General features: G+C 39.3%; 1 protein-coding gene across 2 annotated transcripts in view; it reads right to left on the minus strand.

Annotated features, from left to right (window-relative positions):
* The window catches only part of mino (glycerol-3-phosphate acyltransferase mino), a 140,246-nt gene extending 112,884 nt beyond the window's left edge, over window positions 1-27,362 (minus strand). Inside the window, exon 1 of one of the 2 annotated variants that reach the window (XM_071585718.1) lies at window positions 27,218-27,362. Coding sequence is in view for 1 of the 2 variants with exons in the window: in XM_071585717.1 (XP_071441818.1) it covers window positions 26,441-26,502 (62 nt within the window). In the remaining variant the exon portion in view is untranslated. Of the gene's footprint in view, window positions 1-26,440; window positions 26,554-27,217 lie in introns of those variants that run through there. The other variant, XM_071585717.1, reaches the window with a different exon arrangement.
* Window positions 27,363-27,683: the final 321 nt, after the last annotated feature.

Raw genomic sequence — 27,683 nt, forward strand, 5'->3', positions numbered from 1 at the left:
GAATTTATTAAACATAAACATTAATGCTGGGCTTCTCCAAGCCAGTCATAATTTTATCTATACGCTTGTTTTAATTATTTTTGGCAGATTACAGAAAACTACTGTAGAGTAAGAACACCACATTAATATTTACCCTCATATTTTTTTTAACTAGTGTGCATAGGAATCACTGTTTGTGAGATACAACTTGTATTGTGAGCAATTTCATTAATTAATTCAATATTCATCGCATTCAAAGCATCGCCATGATAATAGTGCAAATAGTAATATTATTTTGTACATGACGTGCAATACTAAATGATAATAGCGGACCAAAGAAGAATGAGAAAGGCACAATGGACCGATCGAGTGACTCTATTGACGCCTTTAGGATGGACCAAAGAGCTAGAACAGAAGTAATCAATTGTGAACAATTTCTACCTTGCATTTAACAGGGATGGATAGGGAAACAACGGCGCAAATAATTTAGCAATTTGTGACACCAACGAGAAAATATGATCAACGATGTCAGGACGAATTTCCCTCTAGTGACTAATTTCATTTATAAATAATGCCTGAGGAAGTAAAATATTCCTAAAAAAATCCTGATTGCACAACTCTACCGCCATTGTAAAATGTTCTATTTCTTCAAATCCCATTCTTGTCCCAAACCTGCTGTTGGCTGGGAATGAAGACAGGATAATGATGATACCAGTTTGTAAATAAACATTTTTAGTGGTCTACTGCACGTATTTTCCGGTTTTCATCCAAATAAGAGTGTACTCTTGTTTGACAATTAAGCATGAATGCATTTTTGACATTTCAAATTCTGAGGAATTAGTTTTCAAACCCATTTAGAGCGTGAATTCAAAGTATGAGTATGAGGGTGCAACTAATGTAATAATGAATAAATTGGAGTTGAAGTCGTAACTCACTAGTCTGAGTCGAAAATGATTAACCGGCACCATCAATCGTGTGTTACTTTACATGGGTGGCCACTCATTTTCGGGATTTTAAATTCCCAGCTTCTACCAAATACGACGAACACGCTGTCGTTTCCCTGAATTTTTCTCCGCCTGAAGTGGCCTCACTTCATTCTCACTGATCTGTCTGAGTGTCTCATTCGGCAGCTGCAACTTCCCTTTACGAAGAAGTAGAGAGGGAGGGGGTGCCACCGACCTTGCTCCCGCGAGACCCTCAGAACTGTCCTGAACTGTCAATATGATATATCACTTCGAAAATGTTTTGTTTTTATATGAAATTGGAAGTGTGATGCTAAACTCTCCTCATGTGAAAATGACAAAAAACCTGATTCCCTGATCGAATTGAGGTACAGGAGGTCGCAGTTTCATTGACCATGATCATGCCTCTTCCATTCGCTCCCAATCGTTTGCGTCACTGCTCTGCCTCGCCAATGCCTGAAACGTTTACGAGGTCTGTCCAATATATATGCGAACTGAGGCCATTTCTTCTGCAACACTTTCTTTTGCAAAAGCCTACATCGATTTTTCCCCTTCAAAGAACTCTCCATTCATTGCTATGCACCTATTTCATCTTCTTTTCCACTCTTGGAAGCACCCTTGGAAGCCCTCGACAGTTAGGCTTTTTAGTTTTCTCGTCGTTTCTTGCTTTATTGTGTCCACGTCTTCCTAGTGATATCCCCTCGTCACATTTTTGCATTTTGGGAATAGGAAAAAGTCGCAGGGGGCGAGATCTGGCGAATAAGGAGAATGATCAAGAATGGTGATTGGATTTTTTTGCCAAGAACTGGCGAACAATCAATGCTGAATGTCCAGGTGCATTGTCATGGTAAAGGAACTATCCATCGCCCTGAGTCAAATTTGGTCGCACACGACGCACGCGATCTCTCAAACGCTTGAGAACTGTAAGGTAGAACTCAACATTTACTCTTTGCCCTTCAGGAAAAAATTCATGATGAACAACACCTGCGATATAAAAAAAACTAGGAGCATGGCTTTGATTTCCGATCGGCTTTTTCTTGATTTTTTGGGAAGATATAATCCACTTGAAAACGGATGTTCTCTTAACAGCATTATCACCGTAAACAGCTGTCAACATTTCAGTAATTACTTGATAACTTTTACCGCACTTCACCAAAAATTTGATGCTGATTCGTTGCTCCGTGGTTTCATCAAGTTCCAATTTCGGCAAAGAGTAAAAACAAGGACAACAGAAACTAACAAAACTGGCACCATACGCACAGCTCGACGATCCGCCAAGCACAGACGGCTCCTTGGGTCTCAGGCAACAAGCGCCGCTAGTGGGCGGGGCTATAGTCCGCGTAATGGCCGCCAGATTGCACCAGTTCGTGTATTTATTGGATAGACCTCGCCTGTGGATTCAAGACTACTTTCGAAAGAGCTAACGGGAATATGCATATCTTTGGAAATTCACGAATTGCACAATTTCCGATTTGCTAACATAATTTCCCTTTTTTTCCCAGTGTTCTCGAAGAAATATGGACCATCTCCGTTCTTTTCCCGACAGAATGGACATCCTGTAAAATAGAAGACAAAATGCTTCGCGCTATCTTTGTTTGTCATTAGTCTCCTACACTGATCCCAAAAATGCGAGCAAGTAAAATGTTCCATTTACTTTCTTCGTTTACTACTAGTATCACAATGATAGCGGCCTTAAGACAATGGGAAATGAAGGCGCCGTAATTTAGGACAATCTACATGTATCTACCCTTCCAATTACGCTGAAAATGCTATCTATTCTCTCCTGAATAATGACGGAAGGAAAAATGGTACGGCCGACGCGGGAGGGCGCGCATATACGAGCGTGGACGTATCCTCGTACCTCCAGGGAGGACACAACATAATTTATACGACCAGCGCCAGTGTACACCGGAAATGCCTTAATTATGACAGTTTAAAGGCAAAAGACAAAATTCTGTCAGAGTCAACTCCACGATGGGTGGCACGGATGGATCAAAGAAAGAACAAAAGGCCACGCTTGGGTACCCAGCGATTGTGAGATAGGAAGATAGGGAAGCAGGCAGTGCGTGGGGCCATAGTTGGGGAGCGTGTGGCCTTCAGGCCACTGGCGACCTTCGGCGTTTTGCATGGAATGATTTCAATTTAATTCTATGGGCATTTTCTTTTATGCTCCAGAGTTTTAAAGGGCTTTTCAAACATGAAATGCTAGCGTTTTTTGTGCGAACTCAAAAAGAGCCATTCATTTCTGTACTCTTTCCCGAAATGATGAATTTGAATCGAGCTATTTTCCATGCGAGTGTGTGCGATTCCGGTAAGGTCTCCGAAAGCTTATATTTGCTCTTTTCAATGACTAAATAAGTTTTCTTATCTCTGGGCTGGACTATTAAAAATAATTTTTTTTAATGTCACGAAAAGTTTCAGAAAGACTACGGTGATAAATCATTTGAAAAGTATTAATTTGAAATATTTTCGGAAATTATTCAGGTGGTCAATGACATTAATTCCTTATTTCTTCGCCTTTCCGGTATTTTAATAATATGCATAACTTGCATATTTCAATGTATCTTCCACTTTAATCCAACTTTCCATCTTTTTTTAATTTTCATACAGTCGTTTTTCGCGAATGGAGAAGAAATAAAAATCATTTCACAGCGTTACACCAGCGGCAGAAGGAATGTCCACGCTTAAGCAGGGGCTAAGGCACGCACAATGGTGGATGGATGCATGCATGAAAAGCTGAATGGAGTTGAGATCCCCTAACATCATCCGTGAGAATTAACACAACTAGAAAGGCATGTAAGAATTTCGAGAAAGCCCTCTTTTACCCACCCTCCTCGGTCAACAGTCACTTCCGGAAATACCACACTGCCTGCACTAAATTGTTGACGGGAGAGTAAAAGCCAGGGCCAAAGTAACACATTACAACCACTAAATCCATGGAAAGAGATCCTTTGGAATAGAATCAGATTAAATGGGTACTTACTGCATTAAGAAACTTGATATAAATGTGATAACTCCATACAGAACCCCCGAAGAACGCAATTCTTCGCAATTAAATAGCAGAGAGAGTACAGAAGAGAAATTCCTTATGAGCAGACGTAAATACTGTAATTGATGGGACAAAGAGGAACGATTTGGAATTCATTTCTGGGATAATTAATATGTCGGGTAAAATGGGACGAAAATATGGACGCAAATAACACGTAAGTAAATTAAGCTTACGAAATGAGGTAAGAATTAGCGGGTTTGATATTACGGGAAGTAATGAAATAAATGACGGAGGTAATAAAAAATTCGAGGGAGGAATGAAAACGTAGATAAGAGAGCAATTGCTCACAAGGAAATTACAGCTCCTGCGTATGACTCATTTTATTTTACCATCAAATTTATTAATAATTCCAAACGTAAAAGTGTAAATTACAACAAATTTATCGGTCCAATTTTAATGTAGCACAGCACAGAGCTCAAAACAATTCGCACCGATTGGTGGAGAAAAATACATTCTCAACGAGAATGAATGAAATCCAAAATATCAGTATTTATTAAAACTCAATTTACCAGCCGCTTAAAATGCCGTGTTTGTGTGCCGAATAACTATTCGAGTAAATTGCGTAAAATAAACGAAATTTAACGAGAATGCATTGAAATTTATATTTGCATAAAATTAATTGGATAAAATGACATTTTCTTTAGATGTCGCGCCCAGGCACGTGTGTTAGCCTCACCTCAAAATGAAAACAACCGCGGCTCGCTGAACCTCGGGGACGTTTTGATTATTCATAACTATAAACATAAACGTTTCTTAAAAGTGGCCGTTAATACACGTATTCACAAGTTTGCATCAAGAGTGTGCATGGAGGTGGACATGTCACATTCCTTGACAGGAGGGAAATACAAAACGAAAGGACGTTATCGATACGTGGCCCGGCCGAAATAAAAACCAAAGGTAAATGGCAAAATCTGATTACCCGAAACATTGGACACTAAAATGTTACCGTGTATAACAATAAACATCACGAGAAATTAACTCATAGATTGAAGATAAAAATTCAGGGAAGAGCAGCACCCACGAAAAATTTACCCGAGCATTCAACGTATCGTAGGATTATTGAAATGAATTGATTGACTTTGTAATTCCACACACTTCATTTAAAAAACACATTACACAGTCAATTATTTCATTTCATTTCAATATGTTATGCAAACTCCATAAAGTTACGCCTGAGAAAAGAAAATTGTATCGTGGAAATTTAAATTTGATAACAGAACTTTGAATTCTTATATTTCACCTTTCCAGAACCTTCGGTAAGTTTCGGACATATCCCCCAACAAATCGCGGCGCATAAAATGGGAACCACATGGGAACCTCCGACCACCACACGAGAAACACCTGCGACAAGCATTTATCAAGATTGAGGAATACGTTTCCGAGGTCAAAGACACGGTCGCAGAATTCTAATGATGAGTTGGAATTGCCAACTGAATCGCTGACTGACTAGGATTCCTATAGGAAGGTTTGTAGAAAGGTATTTATATTTAAAGACAGGTAGGCACATTAAACCGATTATACTCGGGCACAGCTGTGATCAAAGGAGCCCTTCCTGCATTATACCTTTCGCTGGATGTGTATATACGAAAGCTAGAACTAAGATAGGACAAAAGCTACTTCACCGTACAAATTTCAAGGGTTGAAATATGAGAGGAACACCCAACGAGGGCTAGGTCCTTAAGTAAACCTTACACACGAATACGTCGTAAAATAGGGTTGTCGAATGATGTAGAAAAGAATTATACTTCCGAAAGAGAGAATTAAAATATGCATAAAAATTTTACCCAAGCGATTCGAGACTGTAAGGTTACAAACTTCTTTCATTAATGAGGAAAAAATAGGAAAATCACGACTCCTTAAAATATTCAGTAGTAGTAGTTTTTAGGGGAGGCGACCGACAACTGAGGTCATTTGCGCCATAGGGGATGGACAGGAAAGGATGAAGGGTGGTCAGATACATAAAACAAGTAAAATATTTTTAAAGGAAAAATACATCAAGAAGAGAGTTACCACTCAGTACCCCGTTTCTCTACCAACAATTAGAATCATTATTGGTATTCTCCCGGAAAAGGTAGGTTTTGTAAGGAGACAGCCTATGCAATTGTACTAAAATGTATTTACTCACATCTCCTAACCAAAGAAGAGCTGAAATCTGACGCTACGCAAACCACAGACGAATTTACACCAACCATCGAGCTTCAACAATTATGTTTCCGCGACGTACAAAACAATACTCCACATTAAAGGCTTTCGTGAGTCTTTTCTCAACATTCTTCACATCGCCGTCATCAATTCCATCCTATTTGTGTGGACTCAGTGAGTACAAAAGTCGAAGAGGACAATAACCAAGGGGCTGGGACTCGTACATGTATTATGGGATAGGGGCACCTTCCTCCCTATGCAAGGGAAGGAGGTTTCCTAAAGACCAGATCTGAAAATAACGCCTCTTCACCCCCACCCCCCAATTTTCGTGATTTAACGCAGCTGAGTCCTTAGTAAGAGTTTGAACTTACCCCTCCCACTTATCAAACTAACCTTCGGATTGATGACTATTGTGGACAAAGTCTTCCGTGAAATACAAACACGTCACTTATCATGAAGCTAACATGTTCTTGGGACATGCGGCATGAGCAAGTGATCGTTCGGAATTACGTCATTTGACGTAAGGTTGACTGAATGGCAACAGAACATTTCCGATCGCAAAACCAACCGCTTGTACGTTGCTTAATACTCCTACACCCGGCCCAAAATACTCCGCTAAAATAAGTGTGCAAATTATAAGAGTAAATACACTGAAGAGACGCGTCAAAATTCTGCAGGAACCGATCGCGAGGTAATTAAGTACTTGAATTATGAAGCCATTTTTTGGAGCCTACCCTTGATAGTGAGTACGGACATCACCCCGCTCTTAGCCGCCTGTACAAGGTTGAGGTTATACTTATCGCCGCGTAACATCCACCACTCGCAGCAGTGGCACTTACTCACGTACTCGTACTACATAGCACCCTGAAAGCCACCGCTAGGGTGTGTTGCACGGCTCAACTTGATGGAACTTCATGATGAAATTGGAAAATAAAACTTTGTTAGTTCCACTGAAATTTATTAGAACAACTGGTTTCGTCAAGCAGTCGACATCATTAGGCACAAAAGCGAGATGCGAAACATTCTGTTTAAAAAATCGCAACCGCTTGGCACACATTTGCTGGTGTCTTTTGATGTCACCAAACTTATAACAAGCATCCCCGTGTGAGAAGCGATTAAAGAAACGGAAAAATTATTTAATAAATGATGCGCAGAACCATCGTTTGTAAATCAATTATTTAATCTCATTAAAGTGTGAGTGGAATAGAATGCTTTCATCCACGGCAGTAAATTTTACACGGAAACCGAGGGGTTAGCCATGGACTCCCTTTTATCTTCGCGCCCGGCAGAATGAGTAACCAATGGACGATTTAGAGGCAAAACTTTTCAATTCCGGAGTTGTGAATGTCCAGAACATTCGCGTTTGGTACCGCTATGTTGACGACATATTCGCACTGTGGACTGGTACTGATCGCCAACTTGACAAATTTTTCAACCACCTTTGTCCAGGCATTAATTTCTCGTGAGGGAAATTAGTTAATGGTCATCTTAATTTCCTTAATGTCAACAAATCTACTTGTGGCAATAGCTATGATTTTGCTATTTTCAGGGAAAACAACCACTGATCAAGTTAAACACTACAATTCCTCCAGAAATCGATATATGGACCCTAACAAGCGCAATTCAATCATATCTTTCATTAAATGATTAACAGACTTTTTTCGCGTCACCCTCTCAGTAATTAATTTCAATCAATTAAATTTATTGCTTCCAACAACGGCTAAAAACCAGAAATTATTGGCAAGAATCTACGTTAAAAGATCACTTAACATGCACAATCACTTATTTATACCGGAGGTGGAGGCAGGGAAACGGAGAACACTTAATGGTGCAAACTGACCTTTTTGGGGGGAGAGTTCTCATAGAGCGGTCAGTTTTTTTCCAAAATAAAATTTTAAAGTGGCTTCTTATGACAACAATAATTTGAAGACCGAATTCACAAAAACTAAGGGCCCTGTCAAACCTAACGACAGAAGTCGTGTGTATAAATTAAAATATAAAGACTGCGACGCCAGGTTATACAGGGCAGATGGAAAGATCATTTAATACACGTAGTGTGGAACAAACGGTGTTTCAATAAGGCAAATATTGCACACTCCTATTTTGTGAAACACTTTTGGGAAGAAGTAATAATAGCAGTTTTAATCCCGAAATTGTCCATCAAGAAGTCAAGGGCTGAGGAACAGATGTTTTGGAGCAACTCGAAATAAGATAAACTTGTGCTAATGGGCAATTGGTAAATGAGAATGTGTTTTCCATGCATTCCCCTTTACTTGATCTCCACTACACCAGGTAATCCCCCATGCCCTGACCCCCCTCATTCCCTATTCACCGTCATTCCTACCCTGGCGGCCCTCCCCTCTTCCCGTGGACGGTCAACTCAATCATCCATGCCTGCCGCTTTACCCCTTCTCCCATTCCCTCTCCCCCATTCCCTTGGCTAAATCACTCAACTCCTATCCCTCCTCCCACCTCCTAACACCTCCATTTTTACACTAGTTAAATAACATACTCCCCTGAAATTCTATCCCCCTCTCCACATTCCCCAATATTCTTCAAATAAATCATAATTTTTGGCTAGCTTGTCCGCTTATTCCCCAGATATGTTGCATCCAGGAGAGGTCGTGAGTAAGGGTAACGCTTAGGTATTTAATCGAATCTACACTTTCTATGTTGGTTTTCCTGAAGCAGCAGTCGTTCGGGGGAGAATTGCTTTTATTCCAAACGTTCTTCACTCCGTACTTTTTAAAATTTTATTTTAATTGCCAAGTGTCGCACTAATGCTGTAGAGCATTTAGTTCATCAAGACTACTCGGAAGTTTAATGAATGAAACACGATACTTACTATATTGGGAGGGTCATTAAATGTACACAAAGGAAAACCACAGAGAGCAAGCAAGTGAATTCAATGTAAAACGGAGATTATATTATCACTCGGTTTTACCCTGAATTTGTAGCAAATGAAAGAAATATTCGCATATATCTTACTGACGAGCATTCGTCGGGTATTCAAAATATGTACGTTAAGCACATTCTCATGGCGAGCACGCTTCAAGTACCTAAATAAGTAATTATTTCTAAAAATAACCGAAATATCTGTATAAAATTTACTCTGCGACTGATCCTTATGTACATAATGCCGTAAAGTACAACCATTAATGTCGATTTGTTTTGTTTCAGAAAGCCGTAGTGTGCGCAGTGTAGTCAGATAGCGCATAGTGTGCTTAGTGTTCCCTCATTTTAAAGATTAAACTGCCCCGCAAATCCACGATGAAATGATTGCTGTTTATAGAAATGATAGCCCGCTGTTTGACATAGTTGAGAGGCGGAAAACGAATTTTCAAACTGGCCACTTGTCCCTCACAGACAATCCGAGAAGTAGATGACCATCAATATAAGCGATACCGAGAAGAAAGTGGAGGACTTTATCCTATAGACCGAAGTACAACCATCCAAATGATCACGGATGACCCTGATCTTAGTTGACGGCAGTGTATGGAATATTATTCACGAAGAAATGCACATGCCAAAGGTGTCAACACGCTGGGTTCCACGGCCGACTCCTTTTCAGAAGCAAACACGGCGCGACCTGCAATCGCGGCCAGAAATTATACATTGAGATATGACTACTCATCCAATACTAGCTTCCTCTGAGAAATAACTATCGGTACTTTTATGTCCCGGAGGTGCATTAAATACTCGTATCCATTGCACCCCAAACCCGGCATCAAGAAAAAATAGTGCGGCGACAGACTTAAAAATACACCTGAAATAATAATGGATAACGTTTTTCACTCAAAGGTAAGGAGTGAATAGAGTCAAAGAACAGCGTATGTGTGACAAAGATATGACCCTCTGAACCTTTTATAAAAATAGATGATATGGCGGCAATGAAAGGCCAACTTTTCTTGATTAAGGAATACGCATAGTATACACGTACTAGAAGATGCAGGAGTGTAAACAAGCTGAAGCTTCTGAGCAAGAGCGTCGCTCCTGTAAACCGTCTAATAAAAACTTCATGCACGTACTGATAAGTGACTCTTCTCTTCACTAGACTAATGTTGTAGAAATGAAAGTGTACGGTATTCTGGTAGAATCTACGAGAATAAGAACCTGTTTCCAATTACTCTCCTAAAAAGGTGCCCTCCCACTAAGAAGCATAAGAAAACTATCATTTGCTAAAAGAAACAACAGGAGCATGTATTGACAAACACATTTAGGTTTTTATGGTGTTTAGCTATAGCAGTGTTCATTTTCTATCAAGGAACTATGCCGATTTCCCCATTAAATAACTCAAATAGTTATATATGTATAACTATTATATATACATATACTAGCTGACCCGGCGAACTTCGTACCACCTAACAATCAAGGAACAGTTAAGTTACTCCATTTATAAATCAAGAACGGCTGTACCGATTTTAATCATACTTGACTTGTTATAATAATATAAGGAAAAAATTCAATAGATTACAAAAATAAGTATTACAATGGCTGGTCAGAAACACCTTTTCTTTATTCAATCAATACATATATACATTCGGGTTTCTTCTCTTTAGTCAAGCACCTTCTGATGTACAACATTTTTTGTTTTGTCGTCCGGTGCAAGGACAAAAAAAGCGGATGGTTTACCAACACGCGAACATGCCGCAGATAATTGACCGTGAGAAAAACATTGGTTTTCTAGATTTAAACCACAAGCACTCTACAATTGGCCTTGTGATTTGTTAATCGTCATCGCGAATGCAACACGATTAGGAAATTGTATTCGTTTAAACTCAAAGGGCATATCGATTGGGATCATGGGAATCCTCGGAGTGAGAACTTTCTCATCTTTGAATTTTCCTTCCAGTATAGTCGCGTGAATCACACTGACCATCAGTTTTTTTTATCACCAAACGCGTTCCATTGCATAGTTTTGGTTGGTTTAGGTTTCGAAGCATCGTGACAACCAAGCCAACCTTCAGCTGTGAATTGTGCGGTGGTAAGCCAGGCACATCCAAAGAGTTTAAAAATTCAAATGTATAGTTGGTGACTTCGTCTTCGTTTGTTACAAAGTCAATAGATTTGAATGAATGCAGAGTACCAACGATTTGATTCGGAATTACGAAGTTTAAGTCATCCACATCTTTGTCCTTAGCCGCCAAAATTGCTCGCTCACTCTACCATTTGTGATTTTTGTGGTTATCAATGTTGTTCTGGAACACTTTGTTGATGAGCTCATCTTTCGATGAAACGAAATTGCATAAATGCCAAGGAAATTAAATCAATCCGCTCGATTCGTCGACAGGAACACGGCTGTTGCGATATTCAACAATTGCTCGGAGAAATCTTCAGTAGATGGATCGTTCAGCCATGCAACTCTCATGTTTGTAGCCAGTTGAAGTTTCTTCACATAGCGCCACAGATTTGATGATTTGGGGCAAGCGTTTATTTAATCGATGGCAGTCGATCTGGGAATGACTGGCCGTGTTTGGTGGAAATCGCCAAACAGTAAAATCGTTGCGCAACCAAAGCATCTCGAGTCATTGCACAGATATTTCAATGTCCGGTCAAGTGCTTCCGATGCGCGTTTGTGCGCCAACGTGCATTGTCCCATATGATTTTAGATTCTACTAAAATTTTGGTCACTGCGGGTTGTTTCGATAAGTTACACGTCACTTGTTCAGAATGTTGTAGGTTTAATGGCAGCTTACCGCTGAATGAGCCGTACGGCAACCTCCCAATAATGTGGCCGCTATGCCAGAAGAAGCAACTGCTACCGCAATGTCCGATCTCGCACGAACAGTGTTTAAAAGTAATGATATAAGGAATGTCTTCTCAGTTCCACCACGGGCATCCAGGAAAAATAAGCCACCATTTCCATCATCAATTGCCTTCATTAATGCATCATAAACTTCCTTATGTGGGGGGTTCAGCAGGGGTACATTCGTTTGAACTGATTGGTATAATTCAGGCCGATCATATTCACGTTCCAATTCTCGATTAAACGCGTCGCTCATTCCACTATCTGGCGCTGGCATTCTTCCTAATTTCAATAATAAACTGCCGCACATGAAGTAACACATGTCCTCAATCAACAGAAAAGCCTGGTCATGCATCTCCTCATTTACCTCAATATCGAGATTTCTTGAACTTACACGAATTGGATGTAAAATATCTTCAGACATCTCATCCTTGTGTTTGTTCCACAGGTCACGTGGATTGGATGGGAAGCCTGTCGAAAGGATGATAGCAAATAATGTGCGTATCTGACATGGAGATGCTGAAATAGTTGCATCAGCCATTGCAGTGTCCCAATGATTATCGTTTTCAAGCAAATTGAGCTCTTGACATGCGGCACGAAATATTGGGCACACTATACCATTAACAGTTAGTAGTGATTCGGGGTAGACCGTTAGACTGCTGACCGGAGGGACCCGGGTTCGATTCCCGCGCAAAGCACTCTGGGCACCTGCAGCTCCACCCAAGCTATGTGAGTTTTCGGTTACCAGATGTTTCTGGGAAACCATAACCGGCACAGGGAAAGGAACTGGCCCCCCTACCCTGATGTGTGAATTTCACACGCCGTCGGGCTTAGTACTGGGTGAACTCTACCATCACCTACCAAACCGACCTTCAGGTTGATTACTGGGTTTATGGTTTATATACATATATATATATATATATATATATATATATATATATATATATACACATATATATACATATATATATATACATACGAGGGTCATCCGGAAAGTAGTACCCGTTCGTGCCGCATGAAGTGCTGACGACGCGAGTAGCCGCTGGACGAGGTCAGATAGCTTCAGTGGCTTGTCTGCCTTCTCTGAGCCAAGTTGCGTGACGCTAGCATTGCCTGTGTTGTTTCTGTGATTGTTTACAATGTTTAAAAAAATTGAGAACGCCGCCAGTTGTGAAGTGAGGGCAGTGATTAAATTCCTCAATGCAAGAAACGTTCGCCCATGTGATATTCATCGCCAATTAAAGGAGGTGTATGGAGAGACAATGTAATGGACGAGTCGTCTGTTCGGCGGTGGTGTCGCAACTTCAACATGGGGAGGGGGAACACACACGACGATGAGCGTTCGGAGAGACCGTCTGTCATTACAGACCAACTGGTGAGCTCAGTTGACGAATTCGTGAGGAACGATCGGCGCGTCACAATTGATGACATCTGTGAGCATTTTCCCAATGTTTCTCGAACAATTGTTCATGAAATTGTTAAACACCATCTGCATTATGCAAAAATTTGTGCAAGATGGGTCCCTCGCGTATCTCAATGAGCTGGCGGCGAAGGACTATGCAGCAGGAATACAGAAACTTGTCACACGTTATGACAAATGCCTTAATTTGCTTGGAGATTATGTTGAGAAGTAGTTTAAAGTATCCTCTTTCAAATAAAATTTTTTATGTTTGTTAATATTTACTTTTGTGTCTTTATTTCACGAACGGGTACTACTTTCCGGATGACCCTCGTGTGTGTGTGTGTGTGTGTGTATATATATATATATATATATATATATATATATATATATATATATATATATATATATATATATATATATATATATATATATATATATATATATATATATATATATATATATATATATATATATATATATATTGTATTACTTATATATCTTCAGATGAAGACGGATTGTTTCCGTCGAAATATCAAGAAATAACGAGTGAGTGTTCTTCTTTTTTTGTTTCTATATTGTGTGTTACTGTGTATTGTACTATTCGGCACTTCCGTGTTACGTCTACGAAAGCATATATATATATATATATATATATATATATATATATATATATATATATATATATATATATATAAGGAGTTGGGAAATAAGGTGGAGCAATGCATTAGACAAAGAAGTTTGCTCAAGGAGGAGGGAGTTGATGGCAGGGACGTGTAATAAGGATGTTAAGAAAGGTCTCATTAAAACTTTCTTATAGCACGTGGTTTTGTGCGTCTCGGAAACTAGGTCGTTCAAGCAAGATGATAGGCGAAAATTGGAGGCTGTTGAAACGTGGTTGCAGAGAAGGATGGAAAAAAGTAAAATGGACGGAGAGGAAATCAAGGAAAAGGGTGAAAGAAGAACTGGGCCTAGCGGGAGAGGAGAGGGGTCCTTGGGAGAACTCCAAAAAAGGCAGGAAAGGTGTGCACAGAGCGTTTTGATTAGCGATGGAATGTCGAAGAATGAGATACTGGGAGGACGTTACAATAGCGTGGTAAGGTTAAGAAAAGCACAGGCACGTTGGGTGCAGTGAAAGGATGTAAAAAGTAAGCGGAATTGAAGAATAGTTTATTGTAGTGTGGAGTAATAGGTTGTCTGGTTGACTGTTAACATCAGTCACTTCATGACAAATACAGGTTGAGGCATGCAAAATGCATTCTTTATTCATTAACACATACCTTTTTACAAAATGAAGTCACGGAAAAATATTCCAGACAAGATTGTTCTAGTTCCGAGTGGAATTGAAAGTGTAAGTTGAGTCATCAGAAGCGGAGGGAGTGTCAACTATAAAAAAAAGTATTGCCCATTTTTGTATAGCAGAGTTAGAAGGGGAATTAAAGTCGGAGTACAGAAGTATCTGGGCATCGATGCCATGCAATGGCATCCTGCCTTGCCTCAAAATGCAATAATTACTGAGATATTTTTGCGACGCTAAATGCGGGAAATCCCTCTTCTCGTTGTTATAAAGCTCGCTTCTGCGGGGCGGAAGATATTTTTTACATACTGAGCAGGAAAATATTCTGCTGCTTGTCTCCTGCATTATACTGTCAAATAAAGACAAATTTTTACAAAAATATTTTTGTAATTATTGAATTGGATCATTGGTGCGCCCTGATAATTGTTGACTCAAACTAAACCTCTATCGAATCCTGCAATAAAAAAAGTACCGGATCAATTTTTTTATCTTCAGCGTCACCACCCCCTGATAACTCCACTTATAATAAATAACAAGGCACCATGTTCACTCCTTACGTTAAATTTTTATGAAACATATTCCTGTATCTCCCACTTCCTTCGAAATTTTAACGGATGTCATTTTAAATTGTTCTGTACAAGCCTCAGCCTGTATGGAAACAGATTAAATTACTCAACTCCGCGAGTTTTTTCCAGAAACTCGCGACAGCAACAGTACGACCCCAAATAATGACGCAAAGCAATTAATACGCCAAAGGTTGTATTTTATCATCTAACACAGAAATGACTTGAGGTTGGACGATTTAATATGAGGCCAATGTATCAGTTCACCTACTCTTACGATGATTTTGGGCAGCGGAAGTTTTACTTATCAAAAAGATATGCACCAAAAATCACAATAAATAACAGTATGGTTTGACAAAAAGTCTACTAGTTATTTCTTTGGCATTGAATTTCATTTTTTCAACGAAGAAAATAACATTAAATTCTTTTTCACGCCCTTAAATAAAGCGTTTTGGAGGGTTTTTCGCGTTCTTTAAATCACCATTCACTACACCACTTACGTATGGCTACAGAACTCTTGGAGCGAGTTCGCACCGCACACTTTCTCCACGCAAAACGACAACACGGCGTAGCACGTGTTTGTTACACGGGCGAACGAATTATAAACAACCCTGAAGACGTTAAACGAAAACCAAGTAGAAATTGCCTCGAACGGATAAAATTGAGTGGGTGACATCTTTACTCAGCACGCTCTCGTTCGTTTTAACCGACGTGCCTGCCTGAACTATTCGGCGATCCCCAGAATGTGTTTTCCTCCCGCAGTGAAAGTTTCACCCTAACGTACTTAATTCGTCACTGCCATCGTAGAAAACTGTACGAGTAGGCGTGGGCAACACACGATTTGTTGTAAGCTCCTCGGATACAATTATCGTCAAAACATAGAGTGATAAATAGGATTATCGGTTAAAATGGCTGTGCCAAACACGAACAGGTAAATCTGCCGTCAAAATAAAGAATGAATGCGGTCCTTTAAACAACCAAAAAGTAAAATATCGTGGCATATTAGGAAAACAAGACACTGCTATCAAAAAGGGTACACATTGACGTGACAATCATTAATCGAGCTGTGTCCCTCCAGAGGTTCTTACTTCTGGAAATGGTTGTCATATTATTAATACAATTTTAATTGATCAACCGCTCAATGGGCATCATTATGACTCCGAAGAGTAGTCCTGGGAAAATGTTTAGAGACTGCACGCACAGATGGATAGAAGTCGGCAAGTAACCTGGACATGAGCGCAATACTGCGCAATGTGCGCACCCTATTTACTTAGGCCTGAAAGGCGTCCACTTGGAGAAGCCTTTCACTCAACAACTCTATCATTCACAAGTTAAAAATAATAATAATGACCACTATTAAAAATAAAGCACTCGATTTAATTCCTCAACAAAAATACCTGGATTAGATTTCTGTTAAAATAACAATACCGATAAAGAAACCTTTTTCGCTCCAAAATCACTACGTGTGACAAAACTTATGGTTTAGTCAAGCAAGTTGGAAAGAAACGCGAGCAGTTAAAAAGATACGACGAGGATAACATTGCTTGGATTTTACCGATGATCGAGTAATTGATCTATGGACCCTAACAAGCACAACATCACAGATTTAATCTACTCGAAAGATAAATGGTATCGGCGCTATCCACGATAAAACAATTTGCTGCAGCAGAAGACGACATGGACAACGACACGCATCACGTCAACCGTGCACCGGAAGCAAGGGAGTCATCTTTTCAAGTCCGTAAGCACTCGGCGTATTCCCCTCGTCAGCACCAGGTGAGAGCTTCATTAAAGAACTCCGTCAGGCCATAAGCAACCGACTCCACATTTCGCAATCGTCGTCCGCACGCGTTAATCAGTCACGTGCGCTTTCACAGATGGACTCACTTCGTTTCGAAGATTATCCATAAAATGAATCGCATTATCCTCCAGAAGGGATCCGGAACTGCGATCTCATAAGGTGACCGAGTTAATCGAATTTCCTTTCCGTATATCAGGCAAAAACGAAACAAAAATGGGCGTGCCCTAAATGCCACGCTAAACTCTGTCGATTGATGCCTCCCTTCGCTTTAATAAATTTCCATGCGTTTCCCCAAAGTTCTGATTGAATGAAACAACGCAAGCAGCATTGTGAACAATGTCACCGCAGGGAATTGATTCGTATTTCGATCCGGATTCAAGCTTCAGGCAAGCTGTGCGAGGACTTAAAAACTACCTGGAAAATCGCCATCGATACGGAAAAGGAAATAAATTCCCTTAACCCTTCCCTGATTTGCAAATTTCACACCCCGGGGTATAAGACGAGGTATTTTTCACAACAATGTTATAGAAACCAATTTAGAACTTTAGAATAATATAATGCGATTATATTTTTGCAATACAATATTTTGAGAATTTAAATGGAAGTAATACATGGCTCAAATATTCGTTAAGATTATCGGTACTAATAGGAGCGTACGAAGTTACTTAACCTATTTTTTGAAATGTTTTTCTTTGCTAAGCCCTAATGCAAATAATCAACCATATGTGACTATGGCATTAATGTGGACATAAGAGACAGGAGATTATTATCCAAACCTTTAAAATTCTGTTAAATTAAAAAGAAACATCTCTGGATAAGTTATTAAAAAACATCAAACGCTTCCCAAAAAATATAAAGTTCCATGGAGTAGAAAGCTATCAACATGTCCAGTCGCCATGGTGAGGTCGTATGCATTTTCCCCACATCTGATTAATGATCTCATTCTTGGTGTTTTATATAGGCCCAATGCGATTTCTCACACACCCCAAATAGTATTTATCCATATTCCACCTCAATTTACCTTCACTGGAATTAAAAAATGACTGATTGAAAGAAAGATTCGTTGTTCAAAGACTCAAATCATAAAAAATCTTTTTCGCCAAGCCAATGTGCCAATAACCACTTTCTTGTATTAATTCATTTATTCTCGAACCAACCTTTCGCATAATAACTGTGTTTTTCGGAGATATAATTCTATGGTCGGGAGGCCACGATAATGACCAAGAAAAACTCCGCCTTCCTCAGAAATTTATTATTTTCTGTGGGAGCCTTCGTCTTACAAAAGATAGCCACCTAATCGTGGTCCCTAAATCAATGCTGGCCTGTATAAGAAACTCTTGAAACATTAGTATTGATAGACCTGGCGGTAGGAAGTCTGTTTCAACTTATTACCTCCCTTTTAACTTTGACCGGTACAGGAATTCCTTTCTTGATGCCTAGAGAAAGGAATATCATATTTCACCGAAGATAATTATGATTTTATGACTGATAACCCAAATACACCATTGCCTTTTCGAGTTGTATTTATTGTGCCACTCGTAAACGTGAAACTGAGACCTACAGAAGCTCTGATTGTAATAGTAGCACCGTTTTTCAAAGCTTTGGTTTTGGAGACCTCTATACACAGGTTTTCACAACCCAAATTGTTCAATATCATTACTGCTGTCCTCCCAAATCCTCACTCAGTTCTCTTTCGGGTCATAGAACATTAAAAGGACAGATTTAAAATTCAAGAAACATCCACACTCGCTCAAAGCTCCTCCATTTTGCCCTATCTCTGCATATGTCTTTGTCCTCTGTCAAGTTTTCTCAGTACCCTGCAAGCCGCCACAATGGCGAGTGGCGGGGGGTGTTAGGTCACCACCCGTAAACTACATTCGTACTTATCTACGTGAATTTCATGGGCACCCAAACAATTATCTTTCATGGCTCACTCATTTCTCCCATCTTTTTCAGACAAACACTCCAAAAACCACTCTACCTCCACCGTATTAAGTCAATGTTATAACCTGCAAATCCCCTTCATTTTTATTGCATAACTTTATGTGGAAGTTTTATCTCAACGCCGTCAAGGTGAAGTTCATGAAATAATGTCATGGATTGTAAGATTAAAAAAGTATCGAATTTAAATCTAACACAACAACCAGACATTTAATCAGCCATCAATCCGCAGAGAGCGAAAAAAAACCAAAGGCAAAGTGTTATCTCCAAGAGAGAATAACAGTGGAACAATGGAGTGCTCTATTGAAATTAAATTCAGCTTTCAATTCCAATCCAAAGGTCTATGAGTTCTGGATGAATTTTATCTACAATTACCTGCGAAACCTTCCATTGTTTAACTCACTCGCCCAGGAAATATATCGGTGCGAAAACTGGGTGGTCACTTATTTTTTGTATTCTGATTCCCGACCTTACTCGATTTCCTGGAAAACACGCTGTTTGTCATTTCCCTATCTTTCTCAACGTTTCCCTCGATAGCTGATGGCTTATAATGTTAATCGATTTTCCTACAATATAATATATCTTTCGAAGCATATGATACAGTGCCTTAAAAATATAACTTTCTAATAAAAATTTGATGAAATGTGGTCGTATTAAAATGGTAAAAAAACTGAGTATTCCGAAAAGCAAGGAGCATGAGATCGCACATTAATTTCACTCATCACTCTCTGATTCGCACTTGCCATATGTGTCATCCCTGTCGATTCCATTCTAGTTCTGGTTTTTGCAAGTGCTTAAACAAGTGATTGCCTGCACGGAGCACCACCTAATCTGAAAGGAAATAAAGATAATGTCCCTCTCACTGGGAATTTCTGAATCGCAGATCATATTCCAGACTTTAAAAAAAAGTCCTCTCCCAGATTATCATTTTGTGAGAAATATCCGACTATATATCCGATTTTCCTAAGCGATTGGAAATCCTAAAAAAAATAATAGATTTCGGGAAATCGATTAAAACAGGCCGAGACATACGTCAGTTTCCCTTTTGACTTCTATGGATTATCATTAACAATGATAATTGGGAAGCAAAATTCCATTGGCAAGATTTGGAGACATAAATACGTGAGGAAACTGCTAGTAAATGCAACAAAATATTCTGGCCCAGGGGTCGCTACCATTGCGCAATTTAATTACATTCATCGCCTTGAAAAAATAAGTTTCGAACTATCGGACATGGACTTTTAGATTTGGAACGACATAAATGACATAATAGAGCAGGCCACAGCAATAAACCCATTTTAGCTGGCAGGAGGCACGCTTTTATACTGCTAGATCACTTTCTCCAATTTACGTAGGGGCCCGCAACTAAGCTAATTGTGTACATTTTAACGAGTGAAAATTAATTCTTTTTCGGATAAAGTCAACTAATGTGGATCCATTAATATTCCCTTACTTCAATATTGACAGCATTCCCGGTGGCACTAAACACGATGATACGAGGGTCATCCGGAAAGTAGTACCCGTTCGTGCCGCATGAAGTGCTGACGACGCGAGTAGCCGCTGGACGAGGTCAGATAGCTTCAGTGGCTTGTCTGCCTTCTCTGAGCCAAGTTGCGTGACGCTAGCATTGCCTGTGTTGTTTCTGTGATTGTTTACAATGTTTAAAAAAATTGAGAACGCCGCCAGTTGTGAAGTGAGGGCAGTGATTAAATTCCTCAATGCAAGAAACGTTCGCCCATGTGATATTCATCGCCAATTAAAGGAGGTGTATGGAGAGACAATGTAATGGACGAGTCGTCTGTTCGGCGGTGGTGTCGCAACTTCAACATGGGGAGGGGGAACACACACGACGATGAGCGTTCGGAGAGACCGTCTGTCATTACAGACCAACTGGTGAGCTCAGTTGACGAATTCGTGAGGAACGATCGGCGCGTCACAATTGATGACATCTGTGAGCATTTTCCCAATGTTTCTCGAACAATTGTTCATGAAATTGTTAAACACCATCTGCATTATGCAAAAATTTGTGCAAGATGGGTCCCTCGCGTATCTCAATGAGCTGGCGGCGAAGGACTATGCAGCAGGAATACAGAAACTTGTCACACGTTATGACAAATGCCTTAATTTGCTTGGAGATTATGTTGAGAAGTAGTTTAAAGTATCCTCTTTCAAATAAAATTTTTTATGTTTGTTAATATTTACTTTTGTGTCTTTATTTCACGAACGGGTACTACTTTCCGGATGACCCTCGTACATTATTAAATACAATAATGAAAAAAGTGAAAGGGACAGAAGCGTAAACAAACGCTGAATTTGTAGGCATAATTGGACAGGAGAGAAGGATGTTGGATGAAATTCAAAGCAGGCAGGACTAGAGGTAGCGGGACATGCGGGAGAGTCACTGAAATGCTGAAGACTGTCATAGAGGCTAAAATTTTGGGTCAACAGGTTACGGGCCGGAAAAGAATATGCATGGAGAACAGCGAGAACGGAAGCAGAAACTACGCAAGTGGAATTTAAGAATGGTTTACCAAAATACAGATTTTACGGTATTTATTTATCGTCGTGTTAGGAAGGGCTGAGAAAAGGTGCAGTGCTTACGTAGTGAATTGATCAAAATCCTTTCTTGACCAGTACTTCTCTTAATAATAATAAAAACAGGACTATATAACTTATGACCGTTAGTTTTCCCACTCTACATCCATAACCCGTAAACTTTCCTCCAGTAGCTAAAGCAATCGAATATCTGACCGATTGATAATCAAGTGTTATAAATGAAAAATCACCACGGTTTCCAAAAAGGTAGATTATGCGAGAAAAAATTTCGGCTTTTTGTTCATGATATTCTTACTTCGGAAGAGAGTAATGTTCCAGAGGAAGTGATTTTTCTACATTTTTTTGAGAAAACCTTCGACGAAGTACCTCATAGTGAACTACTCAAAAAGATAGAAGCACATGGCCTAGATAAAAATAGCCGGGACAGGATACAAGACATATTGAAAATTCGCGTACAAGGAGAAGTCACAGATGGACTTGGCTCAAATGCAGTGGAGGTTACTTCAGGTGTTCCCCAGGGAAACCCTATCGAACCTCTTTTTATTCCTACTTTACGTTAACGACAAAGAAAAGAGCTATTCCCTCCCAAAAACCTACTGTATCGGGAACACCGAAATGTAGTGTGTAGACTTAACTAAATACCTAGGCGCTAACCCCGCTTCTCTCCTGGGTGAAACATATACGGGGAATATGTGGACAAGCTAACAAAAAAATAGGGCTTAATAGGAGAGAACTGCGTAAATGTGATGAAAAGATCAAAGAGAAACGTTATCTTCCGCTGGTTAGGCCTCATTTAGAATAATCATTGGTAGTTCAATCCTAGGATTTGCCTCCTGCAGCTGCAATTGCAACTGCAGCCCTCCATCCTACCCCATCCGATGCTAATTGGCTTACTTCCTGGTATCTTTTGCAATTCATTTAGAATATGCTGCAACTATATGAGATCCTCTCGAAGTTATATTGATTACTGAATCGGATCGCGTGCAGCGTCGAGGAGCTGGATTTGTAAAATGTTGCTATGATAAACTTAGCAGCGCATTCAAAATATTAGAGGAGCTAGGCTGAGAATCACTCACAGAACGAAGGTTAAATTACAGATTGAACCTCTGGCATAATTTGGAAGGACGTCTCTTTAGCGGTGATGTTGGAAATGTGTTATTGCCCCCATCGTACTACAGTAGGGGAGATCATGTCATTAAAATTAGAGAGATTTAGTGGAGAGCAGATAGTTTTCAGATGCCATATTTTCTACGAACGATAAGGGATCAGAATAACATTGTCCGACCGCGGTGGGGTCATATTCGGGTCAAAATTAGTCGGGTGTGTATTCACCCCCTGGCATACACCCTACATTTACTTATTACCCCGCAAGCCTCCGCAAGGGCGTGTGGTGGGGGGTGTTAGGATACCACCCGGAATTAAGAAAGAAAAAAACCGCATGCAAAAGCCACAAATTTATACTATCCACAAACAAAACATGGTATACATTCATGCAAGAACACACCCCACATACATTCAAACACAAACTATTAACTAACATATGCATGCACCTACAAATATACCTAATATTTTTGTCATGTTTAATTTTGTTCCAACTTTTAATTCAATGTTTTAAATATTTCTGAAGTGACTTCGGTTTCTTACTATTATGATTTATGATTGTTCGGGGAAAGAATGAGTATTTGTATCTATCTGTCCTGGACTCCCATCTCCCTTATGATATCACCCTATTGGTGGTTTGCACGGTACTAAAATAGCAAATAAAGTAGCCTACAATTAAAAAACTCAATCATGAAAGTAAGCAGATCAAATGAGAGCAAAATAAAGGACTACATTTTATCAAAATCTAATCAATGGAAAACAATGGCAAAAAAGCGTGCTTTGAGCGAAGTCTAAGAAGAATGGATAAAGCTAAGAGTTATGCATGAAAACGATGATGAACACAAGAAATTTAAAAGGATGCCTTAAATTAATTTGATGTTACCATTCGCCAAAATCCGAAAACCCTGCACCCTGTATAAATGTCTCTTATTATCACTTAATTATCCTTATTTGGGGACGCGGTAGTCCAGTGGATAGACCGCAGGGCTATTGACCGGACTGGCCGAGATACTGACTGGAGGGCCGAGGTTCAATCCCACGCCTCGGATTCACCCAAGCTGTGTAATGTTTTGGGTGCCTGATCTTCCTGGTTAACTATTCGCGAAACAGGGAAAGGAAATGCGTGAAATCCATACACTGTGGGGCTTAGGATTGGATGAGCTCAACCCTATAACCTATCAAACCCACCTTCGGGTTGAAAACTGGTTTTTAACTATAATGCACATAGCGCGTTGGTGACCAGTTTCTCTCCCACAGTAATGAAATTAATGAATACACTTATGACAATTGCGATAATTTGAGCAGAATGACCACAATTTGACATGTATCACGTCGAAGCCTGTCGGTCCAACCTGTATTCTGGCAGGAACCCTGACGATTACGTAACACGTCGAAACGGATCGACCAACGGATTTCAACGAATCACGTCATTATCGAGCCAGAAATGAATTTTACATCATCGACGAACGTTTTTTAATGTCTTGAAAATAACGTGATTCTTCGAAACCTTTCGATCAATAACCAACAGGTGGGAAATATTAAATCGTTTCCTAATTCACGATTAACTAAACAACAGTCTCCAGGGAATAGACTGAAATTAATTCGAACTTCAGGATGTGAGATGATGACTTCATTTAGGCTCAGCAATAGGCACCGGCGAAGATTTCGACCACGAGGAAATAAAACCAATCCAATAACGCCACCAACATTTTTTCCCTTGAGTCCGTCGTCAATATCATGGGTATCCAGGGTGATTCTGTCGTGTGCAATATTTCTGTCTTATAATACAAAAATTAAGTATCCTATACATAGCAAATATATGACGAAACTTTACACCGAGAAGGAGATTTTTCTACAGAGAATTATGAATGCTTGTAAACTGAACAATCATCCATAGTTATATGTTAGCTATTTACTTTTTATTTAATGTTATTTGAAAGTGAGTCTATGGTCTAAAATCTCTATTTTGGTCGAGTCTTAAAAAGCGCTGCACATGGTTTATGCATGAAGTAATCTTCCGATGAATTTTAACATTTTTAGTGAGTAACATATATATGTGTGTGTATATATATGATGTAGATGCACTCACGGGAGCAATATAATATTTGGAAAGTACAATAGAACACAAATAGATAACAAGTAAAAGGGCACAAACATTGAAGATTGAGCTTTCGTCCTTCTCCGAGGCCTTCTTCGGTTCAGCAGTCTGACCTGAAGAAGGCCTCCGAGAAGGCCGAAAGCTCAATCTAAATGTGAGTGTCCTTTTACGTGTTATATATATATATATATATATATATATATATATATATATATATATAATATATATATGTTATATATATATATGTTATATATATATATATGTTATATATATGTTATATATATATAATAAATATTACAATTAAGTTACTCTTTATATATAATATATATTATACACATAATATATTATATATATGGTCACATGGATATAGATACAAGGAAAGCGGAAGGGAGCACGTATGAAAGACAAACTACACAGGAGAGCTGGGGAAGGCAGAATCGAGCTGATTACAAGCGCAAAAGAATATCCTTGACCGGGACTAGAACCATGGATATTTCGACTAGCCGAGCCGATGCTCTAAGAACATAACACATTCACATGCGTGACCACGCCGCCGGGCGAAATCACGTGCCAACCAATTGACTACTGCAATCAATTAATCTCCTATTTAGGCAGCGCGCATGCTGACATAATCACTTCTGTGAGGTATTATTGTTGCGGTAACAACGTGTCAGGATTTCAAGAAATTTAACTGGACCTTTCAGTTTTTTTCTTTAATTAAACAAATATAAGTCGTCACAACGCAACAACATCAGGTCCTCATGATGTTGCCTAGCGACGAAACCATGGTCGAGGAAAACAAAAAATACAGCGGAATCTAAAAAGTTAGTCTTCTTTCATTTACATTGTAAATACCTACCAATCACACCGGCACACTTTCGGTATGGAACAAGAAGATATAAAAAAGAAGATGAGTAATAAGTAACTCAGCTACCACTCGCTCAATACCCGAGGAGGAACTGGAAGATTTTGAAGGAACTTTTTTTGGCAGAGAAGAATATGCAATTGAGGGCAGGTCACTTATGGTCATGTGCGAATAATATAGTAGGAATTAAGAACTAAATAGGCACTGGTGAGTTCAAAGTTTAACTAGTCTTTTTTAAGTAGGTTTAACAGACTGGAAAGTGACTCCGTGAAGGTAAAAGAGACTTTTGATTGAAATGCCTCGTCCTATCTGACGGTGTACTAAAATTGCATTTAAGGACCGGAAACTTCACTAAATCAGCTTCATACTTACAGGAGCCTGGGGAATATCCATTAATTGCACCAAAGCGATTTTATAACGCAAATTTTACTAATGAATGGAAAGGGCTCTTCAATGGAATCCCACCTGGGATATATTTCGTCTATCGGAGGTAAAAGTAAAAAGAGATCAAAAGGTAAACACTTGGTTGATTGGGCACCATTGGGAACTGAAGTATAAAAAATGCAAAAAAAGAAGTACATGAAAACATTTTTTTACACGGAATCACATTGGAATTTTACGATTTATACGGATGATCTGAGAAAATGTCATTAAAACCGAGCCACCACAACACTTTCAACAAACCAGTTAGCCGCACGTCGCTTTCCATTGCAGAGTCATCGAAACCGATAGACCTAATTATTGACTAGAACGTCATACATCATAATTTCGTTCGAAAAGTGGCGCCGATTATCAATAGCAACTATTTTATAGTTCGTTAACTCGGAAAAAATTGTAGTGCATACAAAATTAAGTTGTTCATGCAAAAATGGGAAGACCACCTTGTTATATTACTAAATATTTTTTAATTTCGAAAAAAGTCAAGAATATTGTAAACATACCTAGATCTGAACAGTACCAACAAAACAGCTAGTACCAGAAAAAATTCTACCACCCCAGTCATCTTGACGTGCAACAGAAGAAAAATATTGCGCTTTCACATCAGTACTTGAACTCAAACCGACCGCGCATACAGAATGAAGAAGACTGCCACCCGCCAAGCTATAACACACTTAACAACCCAGCTGCCGGCCGCGATAAGATTTTTCCAAGGCCGCGCGCAAGTTTACTACTGCCATCTAGTAATCCATGTTTACACTACACAATTTGAGCCTGCTGACAGACAGCATTGGACATTGTTTACCGCCTCAGAGCCGGCACAAAAACGGAGACACAGATTAACTCAGTATGGATAACCAAGCAAAAATTGCTAAGTATCAGAATCAATTAATTAAATCACACGGAAAGATAATAAACCATATCCATAATATTAATGTATCGAATGATCAGCGAAATTAGGTTATGTAAAAGTCAAGATGCTTCCATGTAATTTCTTTCTCAAAGAGAAAATGTATTACCTGGACATTAACTATGAGTGAAGCAGATCCACGCACACTCATTTCTGTAAATGTCCGCAATGAATTTCATTAATAAATGATTCAAATGTAAATGGAACAATCGAGTTATGGTTTCTAGAAATACTATAAGGAATATACCTGCGTTTGGATTGAAATTTTGGAAAAACGTGTCTAAGGTCTAAACATTAGCAACACACTGGTACGGCAATTATTCCAAAAACAACCTAGTGTCGAGGTCAACCGGATTTTTGATAGACTTACCTTGGTCGTGATGTAAATATTCTGGGAATCCTATTTCCAAACACCCTTACAACGTTAATCTGCAGTCTGGATTAATATTGAATTCATTGAAAAACCGATGGACATCTTACGCTAAGTGACAGCTAATCCAATGCACCATAAGACATGACCACACCACAAACAACCAGCCACAACACATAACGAGAACGAATTTCGTTTACAAAACAAAGGAACGACGGATATATTAAGCCATCGCCTCTTCCCGCGCTCGTTGCGAACGACTGGATGGGCTCACACTTGGATTTGTGTCTAATAATTTGTTGTCTACCCAGAGAATCAGTGCATATCAAGGAATATTAAGAAAACACTTCTAATTTACATGCATTTTAAATACGTGCATGAATCAAACTGATAGCCTGGGACACGCAATATAATAAATCAGTAAAACATCATAACACAGTCCCATTGACCCGTTGGTCGATTATGA

This window comes from Hetaerina americana, unplaced genomic scaffold, assembly GCF_022747635.1.
Source record: "Hetaerina americana unplaced genomic scaffold, ioHetAmer1.1.p SCAF_2, whole genome shotgun sequence".
Lineage (NCBI taxonomy): Eukaryota > Metazoa > Arthropoda > Insecta > Odonata > Calopterygidae > Hetaerina > Hetaerina americana.